This window comes from Rana temporaria, chromosome 6 (genome assembly GCF_905171775.1).
Source record: "Rana temporaria chromosome 6, aRanTem1.1, whole genome shotgun sequence".
NCBI classification, from domain to species: domain Eukaryota; kingdom Metazoa; phylum Chordata; class Amphibia; order Anura; family Ranidae; genus Rana; species Rana temporaria.
Window position 1 is genome coordinate 86,931,224 of NC_053494.1, and position 15,935 is coordinate 86,947,158.

The 15,935-nt window shown below is 45.1% G+C and overlaps 1 protein-coding gene across 2 annotated transcripts in view; it reads left to right on the forward strand.

The window, feature by feature from the left end:
* The window catches only part of USP7 (ubiquitin specific peptidase 7), a 507,717-nt gene extending 497,489 nt beyond the window's left edge, over positions 1–10,228 (forward strand). For both annotated transcript variants that reach the window (XM_040356967.1, XM_040356966.1), the window contains one exon: positions 9,615–10,228. In XM_040356967.1, the coding sequence (XP_040212901.1) occupies positions 9,615–9,721 (107 nt within the window). In that variant the 3' untranslated portion in view covers positions 9,722–10,228. The remainder of the gene's footprint in view (positions 1–9,614) is intronic.
* The last annotated feature ends 5,707 nt before the right edge of the window (positions 10,229–15,935 follow it).

A 15,935-nucleotide genomic window follows, 5' to 3' on the forward strand; every position in this document is an offset into this window, starting at 1 on the left:
ATCACTAATGCATGATGGTACATGTAGTCTCGAGGAGACTACTCATTGGTCCAAATTAAAAAGGTGAAAAGAAAGCAGCCGCGGTGCCGTTTAGGCTGCACATTGGGCATAACAGACAGAATAAAACAGATGGAGCTTCGCATTATGATTTACCAGCACTGGATGGCCCCAATAATTTGCTCTATAGACCAGAAAAACCACAACAAAAATAAAAAATGGCCTATCGAATACAAAATCCCGGGGGAGGCTAAAAAATACTGCACTCGCATCCCTCCGGGCGTGCACAACCAATTCTATCCTAGACAATAGTATGTATTGAAGAACCATCTCGCAGGCCAGGCGTCACACGGTGACTTAATGATAGAAATAGGGCATATTATTATGTTGTATATGTTTGATGAGAGATCCCTGACATCAATGACATAGACAACACAGACTGGGGGTATCTGGACACCTTCGCATCCCTCCAGGCGTGCAAAACGCTAATTCACCTAATCTTAGGGAAAACCAATCAGACAAATCCGTGGAATTTTGTGCGAAGGGCGTTGGCCGTGAACTTGGTATGCATACAGACGACAATATTTTCAGCCAATATACACAAAACAACGTGGTTTTTCAGCTCTTTATCGCTACGTTTTTAGGCAACTTCTGCAAATGTGCTATGGTTAGCATTGGTTCGGAGCATGCATGTTTGTACTTTGGATACTTGTGTACACACGATTGGATATGAGAGCATGCTTTAAAACATTTGTTGTCATAAATTTTGACAACAATTGTCCGATGGAGCGTACAAACAGTCGGATTATAAGATAAAATCCCTGCCAAAACCAATTGTTGGAAAATCAGATCGTGTCTACGGGCCTTTACTTTCCCACGAAAAACTGACAGATTTCCACTCCTAGGAGTTGCCAGAGATTCCTTTTTCTGCACTAGAGTTCTGGGATAGTAACTTTCGAGGCAGTCCAATTGGCTCAGTTCCACTATAGACCCCTACAACTCCACATTCTGCCATTACGGAACAAGTCAGTTCGGTCTCTGAATAGACTGATTCACCTGACACCAAAAACCATACTGTCCCTGGACTTGGTGACAGCTAAGAAATCCGGTTCTAGATTATGTCTGTCAAGTGTCACCCTACAATGTATTGTAAGATCCTCACGACACATGCCAGGCTGTTGAGTCCTGGACACCTTAGCGTTGCAGAAGACATGGATGTGTGAGGAACCTGGAAGTTTAAGCCAGTCGGTTGTCCCTGCAAAGCTGACAACCTACGGGTAGATAAACTCAAAAAAATTGTAGCACTGCTCAAAAAACCTCAATCATAAAAAAATAATCTGAACGTAAAATCAACTTGTGCACTGAAAATTCTTAACATTTTTATATATGGTTTTCATATAACCTAAAATCTAAAATATCACATGCATATAGAGAAATATAATACAGTCCAATTTAAGTCCAAGTTCTTTGTGTTCCACACCACTCCAATATTCAGATGTGATTCCCCACGTGCTCCGCCACCTTCAACACTATGCTCTCACCTTATAATTTGACCTATAAATGTAATGGGTCAACGTGCACCTTCCACTTCAAGGGGAACCAAAGCTCTCTCAATCCTCCACACTTCTCCATGTCCATGTTCTGCTGTTTTTCAGTGATTTTGTATTCACATCTCCAGATAGCAATGGAAAGTTCACATATATATATACACAGGTGGTCTTCGGGGGACAAACAAGATAGGAACTGTAGGCTTGTTATGTTGAATCTGTAAGTTGGAACAGGTAAATTTTTAAGTGTAGCTCCTGCCCAAAAATCTATTTTTAAGCTTTTTGGATATCACCCCTGTAACATTTTGTTTTGCTGTCTGTGCCCCTGTTCAGAAGATTTTACCTCACTTTCTGTCCCAATGACAATTGGATTTTGAAAATTTGGGGTTATTGGGAAAACAAGGATTGGTGATCACGCATCAGCAGAGACACCTTTTTCCCACATTAACTCTTACAGGAGAGAATTTCACTTCCTAGGAGTAGATTTCCTCTCACTTCCTGTTGTCTCCCTCCATTTATAGTAGGCGTTGTTTGTAAGTCAGGTGTTTGTAAGTAGGGAACCGCCTGTACTGTATTTATTGGCATACAACACTCACTTTTTCACCCTGCAAATCGGTTGCAAATAGTGTGTGCGTGTTATACGCCAAAACTGCAATTTGGGCTGCCTCGGAGAGAACGGGGAGGGGGATGGGACGAGCGCCATCAGATTACATACAGCGAGAATCTCCTTTTTACTCAGCGGCCTCTGTAATAGGAATCAGTGCCCATCTGCAGCCTCAAAATTGCCCAATCAGTGCAGCTTGATTAATACCAATCTTCAGCCTAATCAATGCCCATCTCAGGGAGGGGGCGGGATGAGTGCCGTCAGATTACATACAGCAAGAATCTCTTGTTTACTCAACAGCCTCTTTAATTCAAAGTCCCGTCTCCTGGGCAGGCATTGGACCAGTGTTCCATAGGGTATGGAGTGCCATGATGTACTGCCAATTCCTTTGGCCCTGCTTTGTTGACATGTTGCTATGGAGACCCCTACTCATATCACACCATGTTTTTTATGCTTAAACATTTTGATTTATCACTATGCAATCCATTACACATGCCTGTTTTTATGGCCCCACTTTGTTAGGTTGCTTTGGAAACCCCTATGCACATTATGCCATGTTTTTTATGCTAGAACACTAATTGATTTCCTCCACAGTGCCCATAGTGGTCCCAAAACGTCTTATGCCTATAGCAATCTCCGTAGCAACAGAAGCGACAGATACAGTGGGTATAGAAAATCAATTTTTTTTGCAACCTGAAATAAAGACAGTTTTTGTTTTATCCGGATATATTTACTCTTGGAACCGATAACATCCTAGTGTAAGATATAACATTAAAGGGGTTGTAAAGCTTGGTTTTCTAAATTGGGTCCTGTAAGCTAGTGCATTGTTGGTTCAATAACCTTTTCCTTCGATTTCCCTTCTAAAATGTTTTTTTCTTTGTCTGAATTTCTCATTTCCTGTTCCTCCTCATTAAGCTTACCCCCATCATCCAAGCCGTTCTGGCTGGGGGGTTAGTCACTGTGCTCGCCCCCTCCCTTGGGACTACATCCCTGCGGAGAGACGATGTGAAAACCTCTAGCTTAACATTCTCAGACTTTTGTGCAGGGTTTCTCATGTGGCGCCCTGTTCGTACAGCCACATTGAAGTGGTTGTACACCCTGTACAACCACTTTTACCTACAGGTAAACCTAGATTAAGGCTTACCTGTAGGTGCTGGAAATATCTCCTAAACCTCCACGGTTTAGGAGATATTTACAATAGAGCCATGTCTATGGCGCAGGCGCACTTTAGAAACAGCGATTGTGCCGTTTCTAAAGAGGGTCATTCTGTGACTGCATGCGTAGGAGTGACATCACAGAGCTGGAGTTCACAGCCCCGGAAGGAAGGGGGGTGAAGATGGGCGCTTACTGCTAGTGGGGTGACATCGCAGGCTTCGGTTTCAGGTAAGTAACATATAATGGGTTACTATGCGATGCCTTACCTTTGCAGGGAAATAGAGGAAGTAAAACCCATCAGATTTTTCTTCCTCTTCAATTTGTGGGGTTTGAGTTTTGTTCTCTTGGCACTTGGAAAAAAATACTTTTTGAACCTGTTTGGTATAACCCCCTTTCCAATCTCACTCACAAGGTTACATTCACCTCTGTGAGACCGGTGTCTAAAATGTTCTGGTCTTACAAAGAGACGAGGTGATGCGGAGACCTAGAGCCTTCTTCCCGAGGAGGTTTCTGCCTTTTACCTGTGTTTTGTGCTGTGCATGTCTTGTCTCACAGCCACTGCTTCTATTAAAAAGACAAATTGTTTTTGCCATCCCTGAAGGTCCCGGTTATGGGTAGCCAGCTGCTTGTTCATTAATTTCTCAGTGCCTCAGACAGATCATCATTGAAGCTCATCGTCTTGGGAGTCAGATTGGTGTGAACAACTTTCCAAGTTTTACCAAGTGTTCAGGCCTCTTTTGATGCCAGCTTCGGAATAGAAGGTTCTTCAGGAAGCCCTTTGAACTGCAGGCAATCCCTAGTTCTGTTCTTTTTGAGCCTGTTAGTGTTTTATTGCTTTTTCCCTCCCCTCAATTGGATCACATTTTGATATCTCAGTAGTCTCTTAATTTCCCCTTTCTTTCAAGGGACAAAACGTGATTTTTGTACATTCTCTAAAATCTGTCTTGGAGTCCACTGTGGGACATTGGCCCTACTCCATTGTTTCTTTGCTTTGGTTAGGCTTTTCTATCAAACTCATGTTGTGTATAGGAAGGGTTATACTTGTCCCTGTAGGGATATATGCGGTCCCTGTGTAAGCCATCTCTACCGTGCTTAGTGTGCTCCCAGCACAGTAGCTGTCCGATACAGCTTTTCCAACCATGTGACAGCCAATCACAACAGTCACATGACCCGAATGTCCGCCTCCCTACTTTTAGAACTCTTAAGGGGCTGGGAGGCAGTTGGCGCCAAAGGGTTACATTCCTGTGTCTTTCACTAAACTCCAATAAATATATTTTACAGTAAGTTCAAAAATCCTTTTTCACATTGCAAAGTTACGTTTTTAACTTTATTCTTGTGCTTAGTCTTTCAATAACGTACATGCCAAAATCCTATTTCTGTTTACCCTTGCACGTGACTGGGTGATAACGAGTTGCTACACTGTGTATATCATTTTGTGATGTTGGCATGCACCTTGGCAAGTGAACATCTACTCATTTAGTAAATGGCTCTGTAGAAATGTATTGCTTTTTTTTTTTTGTTACTAATGATGGTCAAGCAAATTAAAGTGATTGTAAACCTCGTCATGGAATCTGAGCAAAGCACATATACCATGCTCAGTATAAATGAGTACACACACCTCTTTTGAAAAGTAAGATTTTAATCAATATCTCAATGAACCCAAGAACAATTTTGAAAAAACAATTTTATAGAATAGTTTAGCTCATCACATGAAAGTAAGGTTAATATAACTTGGATTACAAAATCTTCAGTTTTTACTCAAATTAGTTGATGCAAAAATGAATAGATCCCACAACAAAAACGACATCTAGTATTTTGTAAGGACAGCACCAAGTCTTCTAGGCATGGAATGAACAAGTTGGCGACTTATTGCAACATCTATCTTTTTCCATTCTTCAAGAACGACCTTCTTTTAGAGCCGTGATGCTCAACTTCTCTTCAGACCTCCCCATAGGTGTTCGATTGGGTTCAGATCAGGAGACATATACAGTACTTGGCCACTGAATCACATTCACCCTGTTCTTCAGAAATGCACCAATGGCCTTGGATATGTGTTTTGGATCATTGTCCTGTTGGCAAAGTGCACAACGACCAAGGGCACGACGTGATGGTAGCATCTTTTCTTTCAATATAGAGCAGTACATCTGTGAATTCATGATACCATCAGTGAAATGCAGCTCCCCAACACCAGCAGCTCTCATGCAGCCCCACAGAAGGACACTGCCACCACCATGTTTCACTGTAGGCACTATGCATTTTTCTTTGTATGCCTCACGAGTCCCAGTAGTCATATTTTATAGCGCGGGCCCTAGCATATTCTAGGTGGGCTTTAGGAGAGGCTTCCTTCGTGGACAATACCCATGCATGCCATTCCTCTGCAGTGTAAGCCGTATTGTGTGACGGAAAACATTTACACCAGTTTGGCTTTCTACTTCTTTGGCTAACTGCAGTGAACATGCATGCCGATTTTTCTTCAACTCTTATCAGAAGACATTCCTCTTGGGCTGTTGGCTTCTGTGGACTTCTCTGTGAGATGGTTGCAGTCCTGTCTTTTTTTGTTAAACTTTTGGATCACTTTTGCTGCAGTATTCTAACAATAAGTAGAGCTTGGCTGATCTTTTAACCGTCCCCTTCCTTGTGTAATGAAATTATTTTCTTTCTCAGGCCTTGTGCAAAGCTTCACTTATCGGTCACAATACTGTAGCAAAAATGTAACAATGAATGGCGCATGCGCGGCAACGAAGGTGATGGACGTCTGAAGCACTAGCTCTGCTCCACTCGGGACAATAACGGCTTCCAGAGGGCCATAATCACCGTAGAAATTCTGGTGAAATTGGGCCTCCTGGATGCTGAAGCGATTGAATTCAGAAGATGCAGCCAATCCACTTAATATTTTTTCCAGATTGGATGACCTGGATCACTGCATGGATCAGTTTGCTACGGCGATACAGGCGCTCCTGAGCCGCGTGGCTCATCTAGAGTCTCCCACTGTGGCCGCTCCTGTAGTCTGTGCAAGCACCCGCCTCGAGTATTGCCTCTTTAAGAGGTATGTCTCGTTCCGCTCCGCTTCCCCAGCGATTTGTGGGCGATCCAGTTCAGTGTAGAGGGTTTCTCAACCAGGTTGAGATATACTTTAAGATGCTGCCCTAGGTCTTTCCCACGGACAGAAGCAAAGTGGGTATCGTGATATCTTTGCTTTCTGACAGCCTTGGCCTGGGCAAACCCTCTATGGGAGACGCAAAAACCCGTGGTCCTGAGTTACCCAGAATTTTTGGCTTCCTTCAAAAGGGTATGTGACGTTCCCGCACGCTCCGCTTCTGCTGCAAAGTGCCTCATGTCCATCAGAGTACCAGGATGGTTGCCGATTATGCCATTGAATTATGTACTCTGGCAGCAGAGGTTGCTTGGAACAATGAGGCCTTCGTGGCTGCTTTTTCTCATGGTCTCTCGGTTAACATCAAGGATGAGATATACCCACTGAGCTGGAGAAGTTGATCACATTTGCCATCCTCATTGACTCCAGACTCTGAGAGAGACTCTCTCAAGGAGCGCTTGCAGAAGCCTCCTGTACATTTGTCTCCGAGGTTTGCAGTCCCACCCTTGTCTCCCTCACCTCCCATGCCTCCTGGTACCAAGCCGGTCTGTAAAGATGAACCCATGCACTTGGGCTTCACGCATCTCTCTGCGGATGAGAGAGCCCTTAGGAGGAGGGAGTGATTGTGCCTTTATTGTGGCCAGGCTGGGCACTTTGAAGTCTTGTCCTACCCATCTACCTGGGGGGGGGGGTGTCTGCACCGAGGGGGTTCTTTACTGAGGGGGGACTATAGTTGGGGGGGGTTGACAATTTTTTTCTGCACCGGGTGACACCAACCCTAGTGACACCACTGCAGTGGGGGGAGATGTGAATATTACAGTGGGGGGGAGGAGATGTGAATATTACAGTGGGGGGGGGGAGATGTGGATATTACAGTGGGGGAGAACCAGTGACTCCTGATCCGAGGAACGATCCGAACCGTGAGTTTTTTGATCCGTTGCACCCCTACTGGCATGTGTATGTAAATGGCCCGTTGTCAGTAGTAAAACCTCTAAAATCTGTTTGGCAGTTCGAAGTGTCAAATATTGGCATTTGCTTCCTGGCCCCCCATAATGCTTTCCTTCTGCTTTGGTAGCAACATTAATAATTTTTAATTACAATTTAAACCATAACTATGCCTGAAAATCCTATTTTAATTGTTTATTAGCAAAACTGTTTAATATGCACCGAACTGAGCATGTTATTTCAGGAAGAACTGTATACTTGAGTCTTTTTCCCTCATGGGAGCTTACCAAGACACGTTTAGATTGGCACTGTACCAGTGCAGTATTTGAGTAATCTATTGACTTTAGATGTAATGTCTGATTCTAACATAGATTCCCTGAAATACTGAGTTGATTAAGCTGATTAAATTACCAAATAATATGACTTATTGGTAGTTCTTGGGGACTCAAGTTGTGAAATTCCACATTGTATCCACTGTTCGATAAATCAGTGTCCTTGGAACTGGCTGGCCGAAGTGAATTAAAGATGCAAAATCGAAAAATATAGCCAATGCTGAAAGCAAACTTTCACTCAAAAGGGGAAGTTCCTCCTCCTCTACCATATTTGGAATGTGTATTTTGGGGCGGGGGTAGCTGATTGTGACAGGTTCCTACTTCCACTCAGACCGCCTAGGCCAGTGATGGCGAACCTTTTTGAGCCTGAGTGCCCAAACCGCGACGCAAACCCAACTTATTTCTTTCAAAGTGCCAACACAGAATTAAACCTGCCAGCGTCTCTGTACAGAGGATGGGACTGATCATCCCTCTTAACCCCAAAGGACCAAAAATTTACGATTCAGACAAATTTGTTCAGAATGCAGGGTTCAGGAATGCTTTGTGCTCAAAATACACGGTGCGACATACACTGACCTACCTGACACATACACAGCAAAGTGATTTAAGGTAGATATTAAGTAAAAAAATATATTTCACCCCCCTCCCCCAATCATTTTTTCCCTTTATAGATGCTGGGCAGGCTAGTTTTTGGCCGGCAGCATGCGGTCAGGGTGTGCACCCCAAGCCGGGTTCTGTAAATGTTGCTTTCGGTTACCATACATTACTGCCCACCATTCGGTTACTAGAGGTTGCTAAACATTACTACCCAGTACCATTCGGTTACTACACATTACATTACTGCCCATAATTCAGTTGCTAGAGGTTACTGCACAATGATTACCTGCAATTCAGTCCCCTTTTGCAAACTGCTCAGTCCTGCCACTGCTTTATTAATCACCACCCCCGCTGCTGGCAGAAGGGTGAGAAAGAATGGACACAGCCCTGTCTGTGTGTCTTTGATCTCCCTGCTCGTGCTGCTGAACAGAGAAGGGGGAGGGGGGGGGGACATTACAGAAAGCCTGCTCTGCTTTACTCCTTGTCAGTCACAGCAGCTCTGGTCCTGACAGAGGAGAAGCAGGCTCTCTAACATGTTAAGTGCAGGGAACAGAGCCGAGCAGCGCACACTCCTGTCTGCCTCAATACAGCACAGCCACGTTTTGATCTCTGCCTGCATCTTGTAAAATGTGGCGGGCTGCAGGAGGAGGGCGGGTTACAGTAATACTGATTGGCTGAGAGGCGGTGGTGGACGGAGCAATTATTAGAAGCGCAGATCGGATCATTTCGGCAGCTGGCCGCTGATTGGTGGGGGGTGAGGTGTGAATGAGACGGCTTCTATGATTCAATTAGCGTGCGCACGTCACCCCGGTGCTTATTGTTTGTCACTCCCACTCGGGCACGTCACCGCTAGCCCACAGAACTATGGGAGATGTAGTTTGCGGTGCGGTGTGGACAATTCAATTTTTCACTGCGAGTTTTCCTCATTTCATGGCGTGCCCACAGGGCTTGGCGTGCCACGGGTTCGCCATCACTGGCCTAGGCAATAAGAGATTGGATCGGAAGGGTTATATGCTCAGTGGCTGACTGTTGGGGTTCTTGCTGCTACAGCCAGTAAAACAAGTAAGACAAGGGCATCCTTAAGCAGAATGTACATTTATGGTTTTATAGGTTTTTGGAGTGCTACATAGACCATACTAAAGGGGGGCATCGATCAATGAAACCTTGCAGATGAGTTACTTTTTGCCTGAAAACCACATTTTTGATCCTTTTCTGCTTTTGGAAGCAAATTTTCCCTGACTCACCAAATACGTGGTATACATTTTAAGTTATAGTGATGAATGTGTTACTGATGATTGTTACTCACTGTAGATTATACTGATAAATGATTTTATCTTTTACAGGTAACATGTCACATCCTCGACCTTGGTTAGGTCTTGACCACTTCAATAAAGCTCCAAAGAGAAGCCGCTACACATACCTTGAAAAAGCAATTAAAATCCATAACTGACCCGCCATAACTGAGTTTATCAAGACAAGGGACAAAACAAGTGTGTGTGTGTGTGTGTGTGCACATTTCTAACAATGCTAGAACTTTGGTACACGTGCACTATATCGGAAGCCTACAGCAAGAGGATTTGCTGCTGATGTTTTATTTTGTTGAGGCTGTTCTGTTTGGCTTCTCTGTATCTATTGACTGCCCTTTTTGAAGAAAATGAAGGTGTTTTTATAAAGCTTGAATGCCAATGAGGTATTTTATGGTAACTGTAAAGCCAGAATTAAGTAGGATGTGGGAATGAATCAGTAAATCAAAGAAATTGGCACAATTTGTTCATAGAAGATATTGTATGAGGCATAAGATGGCTGGCTGCCTGCCAACCCTGTTATTCCTATTCCACCATCCTTGCAGCTAGTAACTCTTATGTTTACACTCACAACAAATTTCCCTTTAAATGATATCCTTGTGCATTTGTAAATGCAGAAACACTCACTTTAATAAATAGCAATCTCTAATTCATTGTGTACATTGTTGGCACTTTTTTGGGGATGGGAATCGTCAATTAGCACCACACAATATCTTCAAACTTGGCTTTCTGTTTTATCAAACAAGGGAATGTGTGAATTTGGTGGTAGAGGTACATAAGACAAGCAAGATGTACAGCGCTGCTTGTTTGAAGTTTAGAAAGGCACTCGAAAGCTGGCAAAATCTGTGTATAACTGCGTGTGTATATATAGTTGTTGAAGCAGATTTAAAAAACAAAAACACCATTGTCATTAATCACCTTTTGAGCACAGAGGGCATGCTCACAAGTGTTTAGTAGGAAACCTTTGTACAAAATCTACAGACCTAAAGTTAAAATTGTATATTTAATGAACATGTACAAATTAACACATGGAGGTTCGTTGTTGGTTTGGTCTTTAGTCTTTCACTGATGTTGATATTCTTGTGTGTAGTTTTATTTCTTCCTGTTTTTTTTGTTTTTGTTTTTTTTTTTCCCCTTTTTTGTTGTTTTTTTCATTCATTTTCTATTGGTTTCTTTTTCTCCTTTTTGAAGCCTAAGGACAGAAATGTGTTTAGTTTGAGTGCGGTAAATAGGTTACAGCCATTCAAATTCATTTTACCTTCTTTCCTGATCTTTTATTTTTTTTCTCCTGTTAGCCGCAGTGTACAACTCTACCTGTATATTGCCTTTTTGCTGGAAAATGTTGTCTGTTGAATAAAATTTTCTATAAAAAAAAAAAAAAACTTATTCCTGTGAATGGTATGCAGTCAGAACAATGGTGTGTAAATGGCCCTTAAACAACTTTTGCCACTGAAGTCTGTTTTTATTGTTTTTAAGACCATGTTTCGTATATACATCACAGTTAAATTCTTGTTGCTCGTTTTTAAACTCTCTTGATTTAGGACAATGCATGTTTGTGAATACAAGATTTAAAGAAGTATGGTATAGGCTAAATAACAAATATTACCAAAATCATGAATCAGCTGATATTTCTTTTCTCCCTCATTTTGTTTTTCCAGCAGGGGCCCCCTTTTTCTGTCCCTCCTCTACTGGGAGATGTGACTGCGCCTACTGAACAGGCACACACGCCTAAACAGTAAACAAGTATAGGCTCTGTGCTATTCCTGTGAATGGTGGAAAATACATAAGTGGTATAGACATGGCTGGATTTAGGGGGAGGTGTTGGGGATGGCAGTGTTCCCCATCCCCCCTCCCCCCCAAGTTCATTTGTGGCCCAGATCCTTCAAGCCACGCACCTTGGGCTCCTTGACATCCCTATTCTGCACACAGGCAGCACAGCTCCTCTCCTCCCACTCTACATGACACAGCTTAGAATAATTCTCTGACAGCCTCTTTCTGCAAACTGCTATGCTGTACAGCCAATTTTATCTGGCACTTTCACTGGTCGCAGATAGCACACAGCTACACAGTTTGCAGATAAAGGCTGTCTGTAAGAGAATCAATCTGAGCTGTTTGAAGAGAAGGAAAGGAGGTGGTTCCCGACAAGATTGTTGGCATAAGAATACCCGGACCAAAATGCAGCTAAAGTACCCGGCCAGGTTTTGCGATTCGGCACTGCGTCGCTTTAACAGACAATTGCGCGGTCGTGCGATGTGGCTCCCAAACAAAATTGGCGTCCTTTTTTCCCCACAAATAGAGCTTTCTTTTGGTGGTATTTTATCAACTTTGCGGTTTTTATTTTTTGTGCTATAAAAAAAATAGAGCGACAATTTTGAAAAAAATTCAATATTTTTTACTTTTTGCTATAATACATATCCCCAAAAATATCTTCTACCTATTTTTGGTTAAAAAAAATCGCAATAAGCATTTATCAGTTGGTTTGCGCAAAATTTATAGCGTTTACAAAATAGGGGATAGTTTTATTGCATTTTTATTAATTCTTTTTTTTTTTTTTACTACTAATGGCAGCGATCAGCGATTCTTTTCGTGACTGTGACATTATGGCGGACACTTCGGACAATTTTGACACATTTTTGGGACCATTGTCATTTTCACAGTAAAAAATGCATTTAAAATGCATTGTTTATTGTGAAAATGACAATTGCAGTTTGGGAGTTAACCACAGGGGGCGCTGATGGGGTTATGTGTGACCTGAAGTGTGTTTACAACTGTAGGGGGGTGTGGCTGTAGGTGTGACGTCATCGATTGTGTCCCCCTATAAAAGGGATCACACGATCGATGACGCCGCCACAGTGAAGAACGGGGAAGATGTGTTTACACACAGCTATCCCCGTTCTTCAGCTCCGGGGACCGATCGCGGGACTCCAGCGGCGCTCGGGTCCCGGAGCTTCAGGCGCGCGCCCGGGACCCACGGCTGGGTACTAGCACAGGACGTACCTGTGCCCAGCCGTGCCATTCTGCCGACGTAAATGTGCAGGAGGCGGTCCTTAAGTGGTTAATAGTGAAAATAGGTGGTGGGTTTCAAAAACATCTTGGCTAAAATTGGAAACTTTACCCCAAAAATGAAGTCCTGTGTGATCACTTCAGGTTGGCTCCTTTTCGCTTGTGTTCATGGACGGACACAGCAGCATATTCTTGACAGTAGGGTATTGGCCTTCTATTAGGAGAGGACTAGGCAGAAACATGTTAAAGTGTTAAAACATTAAACTGTACAGTACTGCCCAGGGGGCGGTCCCTCTGGGTACAACCCCTCTCCCTGCATCTGGCGGCAGCTCATTTTTCTGCCTAGCATAGAAGGAACCTGGGGGCCCTGGAGATTTTTTTATTTATTTTTTTCCTACTTTATTCCTGTGATCTACTAATCAACTGCCGACTGGGCGACAGGCTGGATGTCCTAGATCCTTGTAGTCTCCCCAGTTTCGGCCATCGAGCGTGTGCAAACCTTTAGCTACACGCTGGGTTGGCCACGACATGCCCCGTTTGCGCCAGGGGTGGCCGGTGAGCTATGCGCTCCGGGGCACACATATGACCGGGCTATTACTGTCCGTGTCACAGTGTGCCGGGCCGACAGCTACCCCCATACTACTCGGGTGGTGGATCTGTCAGGATTGCTTCCAGCAGTCCACGCAGGATAGAGAAGTAGCAGTTCCCCCTGCTTCGGCAGGTTAGAATGGCTGTGCATTCCCAGGGAGGTCGACTAGGGTTTTTTCCACCATTTCTTTTTGTCTCTCCCTTCCTTCCCTATGTTCTGGGAGCTAGGCTTGCTGTGTGTGGCTGGGGGGGCTCCATTCTCTAGCGGGGGGTTGCGCTGTGGGTATGGTCTCCTGGGGGTGCTGTCCGTCCGTCGTGTGGGGGGTGCCTCTGTTTGGGGGCCCCGGGTGTTCGGTGCCTGTTTTGTGAGCTTTCATTTTTATTTCATGTATCCAGCTGTCATTTTGACGGTGTCCGCCACTGTTTTGCTGGTTCTCTCTGCGGCCATTTTTTTTGTAGCCTGCGCACTTTCTTTACAGGGCGGCAGACCGGCGGCCATTTTCTTGTGTGTTTTGACCTCTAGCGGTGGCATAGGTATCTAAACGGCCGAATACACACCTCAGGGAGAGAGTGACACAGTGCGGTTGTGCAGGGAGAGCACCTCTAGCGAGACAGTGCGGGGATGGCAGTTGTGCAGCACCTGGCTTGGGTGGCGAGTCCTTTGGTGGGGCCCCCCGGGATCTGTAGCAACTAGGAGGGTGGGCTTTGTGTCTTGCTTTACGTCCCTAATCGTTATTAGGCGTGTGGGTAAGCATGGTGTCGGAAGCTGATGCTTCTTCCCCAGACATACCTCTGTTAGCAACTGGTGCCCCTGCTGTTTCTGTGGACGCTATGTCGGCAGTCCTGGAGGCTTTTGTTGCCAGGGTGGAAACGGTGTGCGGGAGAAAGGGGGGTAAAAAACCCTCCACTATCTTCCAGGGACATCTGATTTAGATTCGGGCCCATCGGCTGCTCCCGGCCCGGGATGTGTCAGAGGATGCGGACCGTTCGGACAGTGAGGATGACTGTGTCCGGGTCATCGCATGATAGGGTGCTTGTTGGAGCACTTATCACCACGGTGCAGGATACTCTTGAGTTGGAGGATAAGGCGGATGCATCTAGTGAGATGTCTGTCTCTTTTTGGTTCTGTAATCCGACCCGCACTGAAAAGGTGTTTCCTTGTGTACCTTATCTTGATAAACTTTCATACAAGGAATGGGAACAACCGCAAAGGTTCTTTTCGGTCCCCAAATGTATAGCAGTTCATTATCCTTTTGAGTAGTTTCCTGAAGAAATAGACTTCTTCCCTGATAGTGGACCCTCCTGTGTCCAGATTTAACAAAGTGACCACGCTTCTGGTGGAGGGGGCTCCTGCTTTCAAGGACCCTGTGGACAGGATAGCTGAGGCAGTGGCTCGCTCCCTGTTCACGGTGGTGGGGTCAGCAGTGCATCTGGCTGTGGTCGAGGCCTTGGTGTCAGACACTTGCTGAATGGGCAAAAATGTTGCACTATGAGTTGAAAGAGCAACAGGCTCCCCCAGCCTGTGTGGAACTGGCCGACCAGTTGGTGCAGGGCCTTAAGTTTGCGAGTCGGCTTTGGATACGATTCCCTTGCTGTCCAGGGCCTCAGTCTCTGCAGTGGTACTGCGCCGCCTGATCTGGCTGAATTGTTGGTCCGCAGACCAAGCTTCTAAGAAGGCTTTGCTTGATTTAGCTTTTATGGGTGAGAGGCTTTTTGGAGCCTCGCTGGATGACATTATCAAGGATGCCACGGGAGGTAAGAGTTCTCTGCTCCCACAATCCAAGAAGGGTAAGGAGCCACGTCGTAGGCATGGGCCCTCCTCCGCTCATAAGCGTTTTTTTCATCCTCCCGGAACTGCAGGTAACCGCTCCCAAGCCGATAAGGCGCCTGCTGAGGGACAAAAGCATCCCTGGTTTCGCAAGCCTGCGAACAAATCTGAGACCGCATGAAGGTCTGCCCCCGCCCGACACTTGGGTGGGGGGTCATCTTCGCAAATTCCCAGCTCGGTGGACGTCACTGCTCTCAGACCGGTGGGTTTGCCAAGTAGTTTCCTCAAAGTAGAAGATGGTTCCTCTTGCCCACTGAACAGATTTTTTTCGTATATTAAATCTCCTTATTGACTCTACAGATCGCTTGTCACGAGATCACAACTGCCTGTGGCTAGTTACCCCTGCCCGGGATCTCTCAATACTGGATAACGAGACTTCCTGTCTCCTCAGCTACTCTCCCGTATGTATAGGCCCCATAGAAATATAAAAACTGCCATAGTGTAGTACTATTAAAACTGATTTATTAAAAAGCAAAGAAGTACACTTACAATATATATCTAGTTAAAAACGTGTCTAAAAATTGTTTAAGCCGGCTGGCTCTCACTATCCGCCCATCCTTCCGGGATTGTAGCGTTGTCTCGTCGGCGAGAGCCGGCTGGCGCGAACAGTTTGGACATGCTACAGAGACGCAGAGTGACACGGGTGGCTGTACAGGCACCACCTCTGACGGGAGAGGCGGACGGGAGCTGTGGGGTAACCGTTTTCGGGTGGTGAGTCCTCTGGGGGGGCCCTAGTTCTCTGTGACAGCTAGGAGGGTGGGCTGTGTACCTTGCATCATATCCCTGGGGGTGTCAGGCGCTTGGGTCAGCATGGCGTCGGAAGTGGACGCCTCTTCCCCTGTCATATCTGAGTTGGCTAAATATAATGAATGAAAACCCTGTGATGGCAAACAAAACACGGGTGTGTATCTCAAGATACAAAAACCCTTGCCTGTGGGATC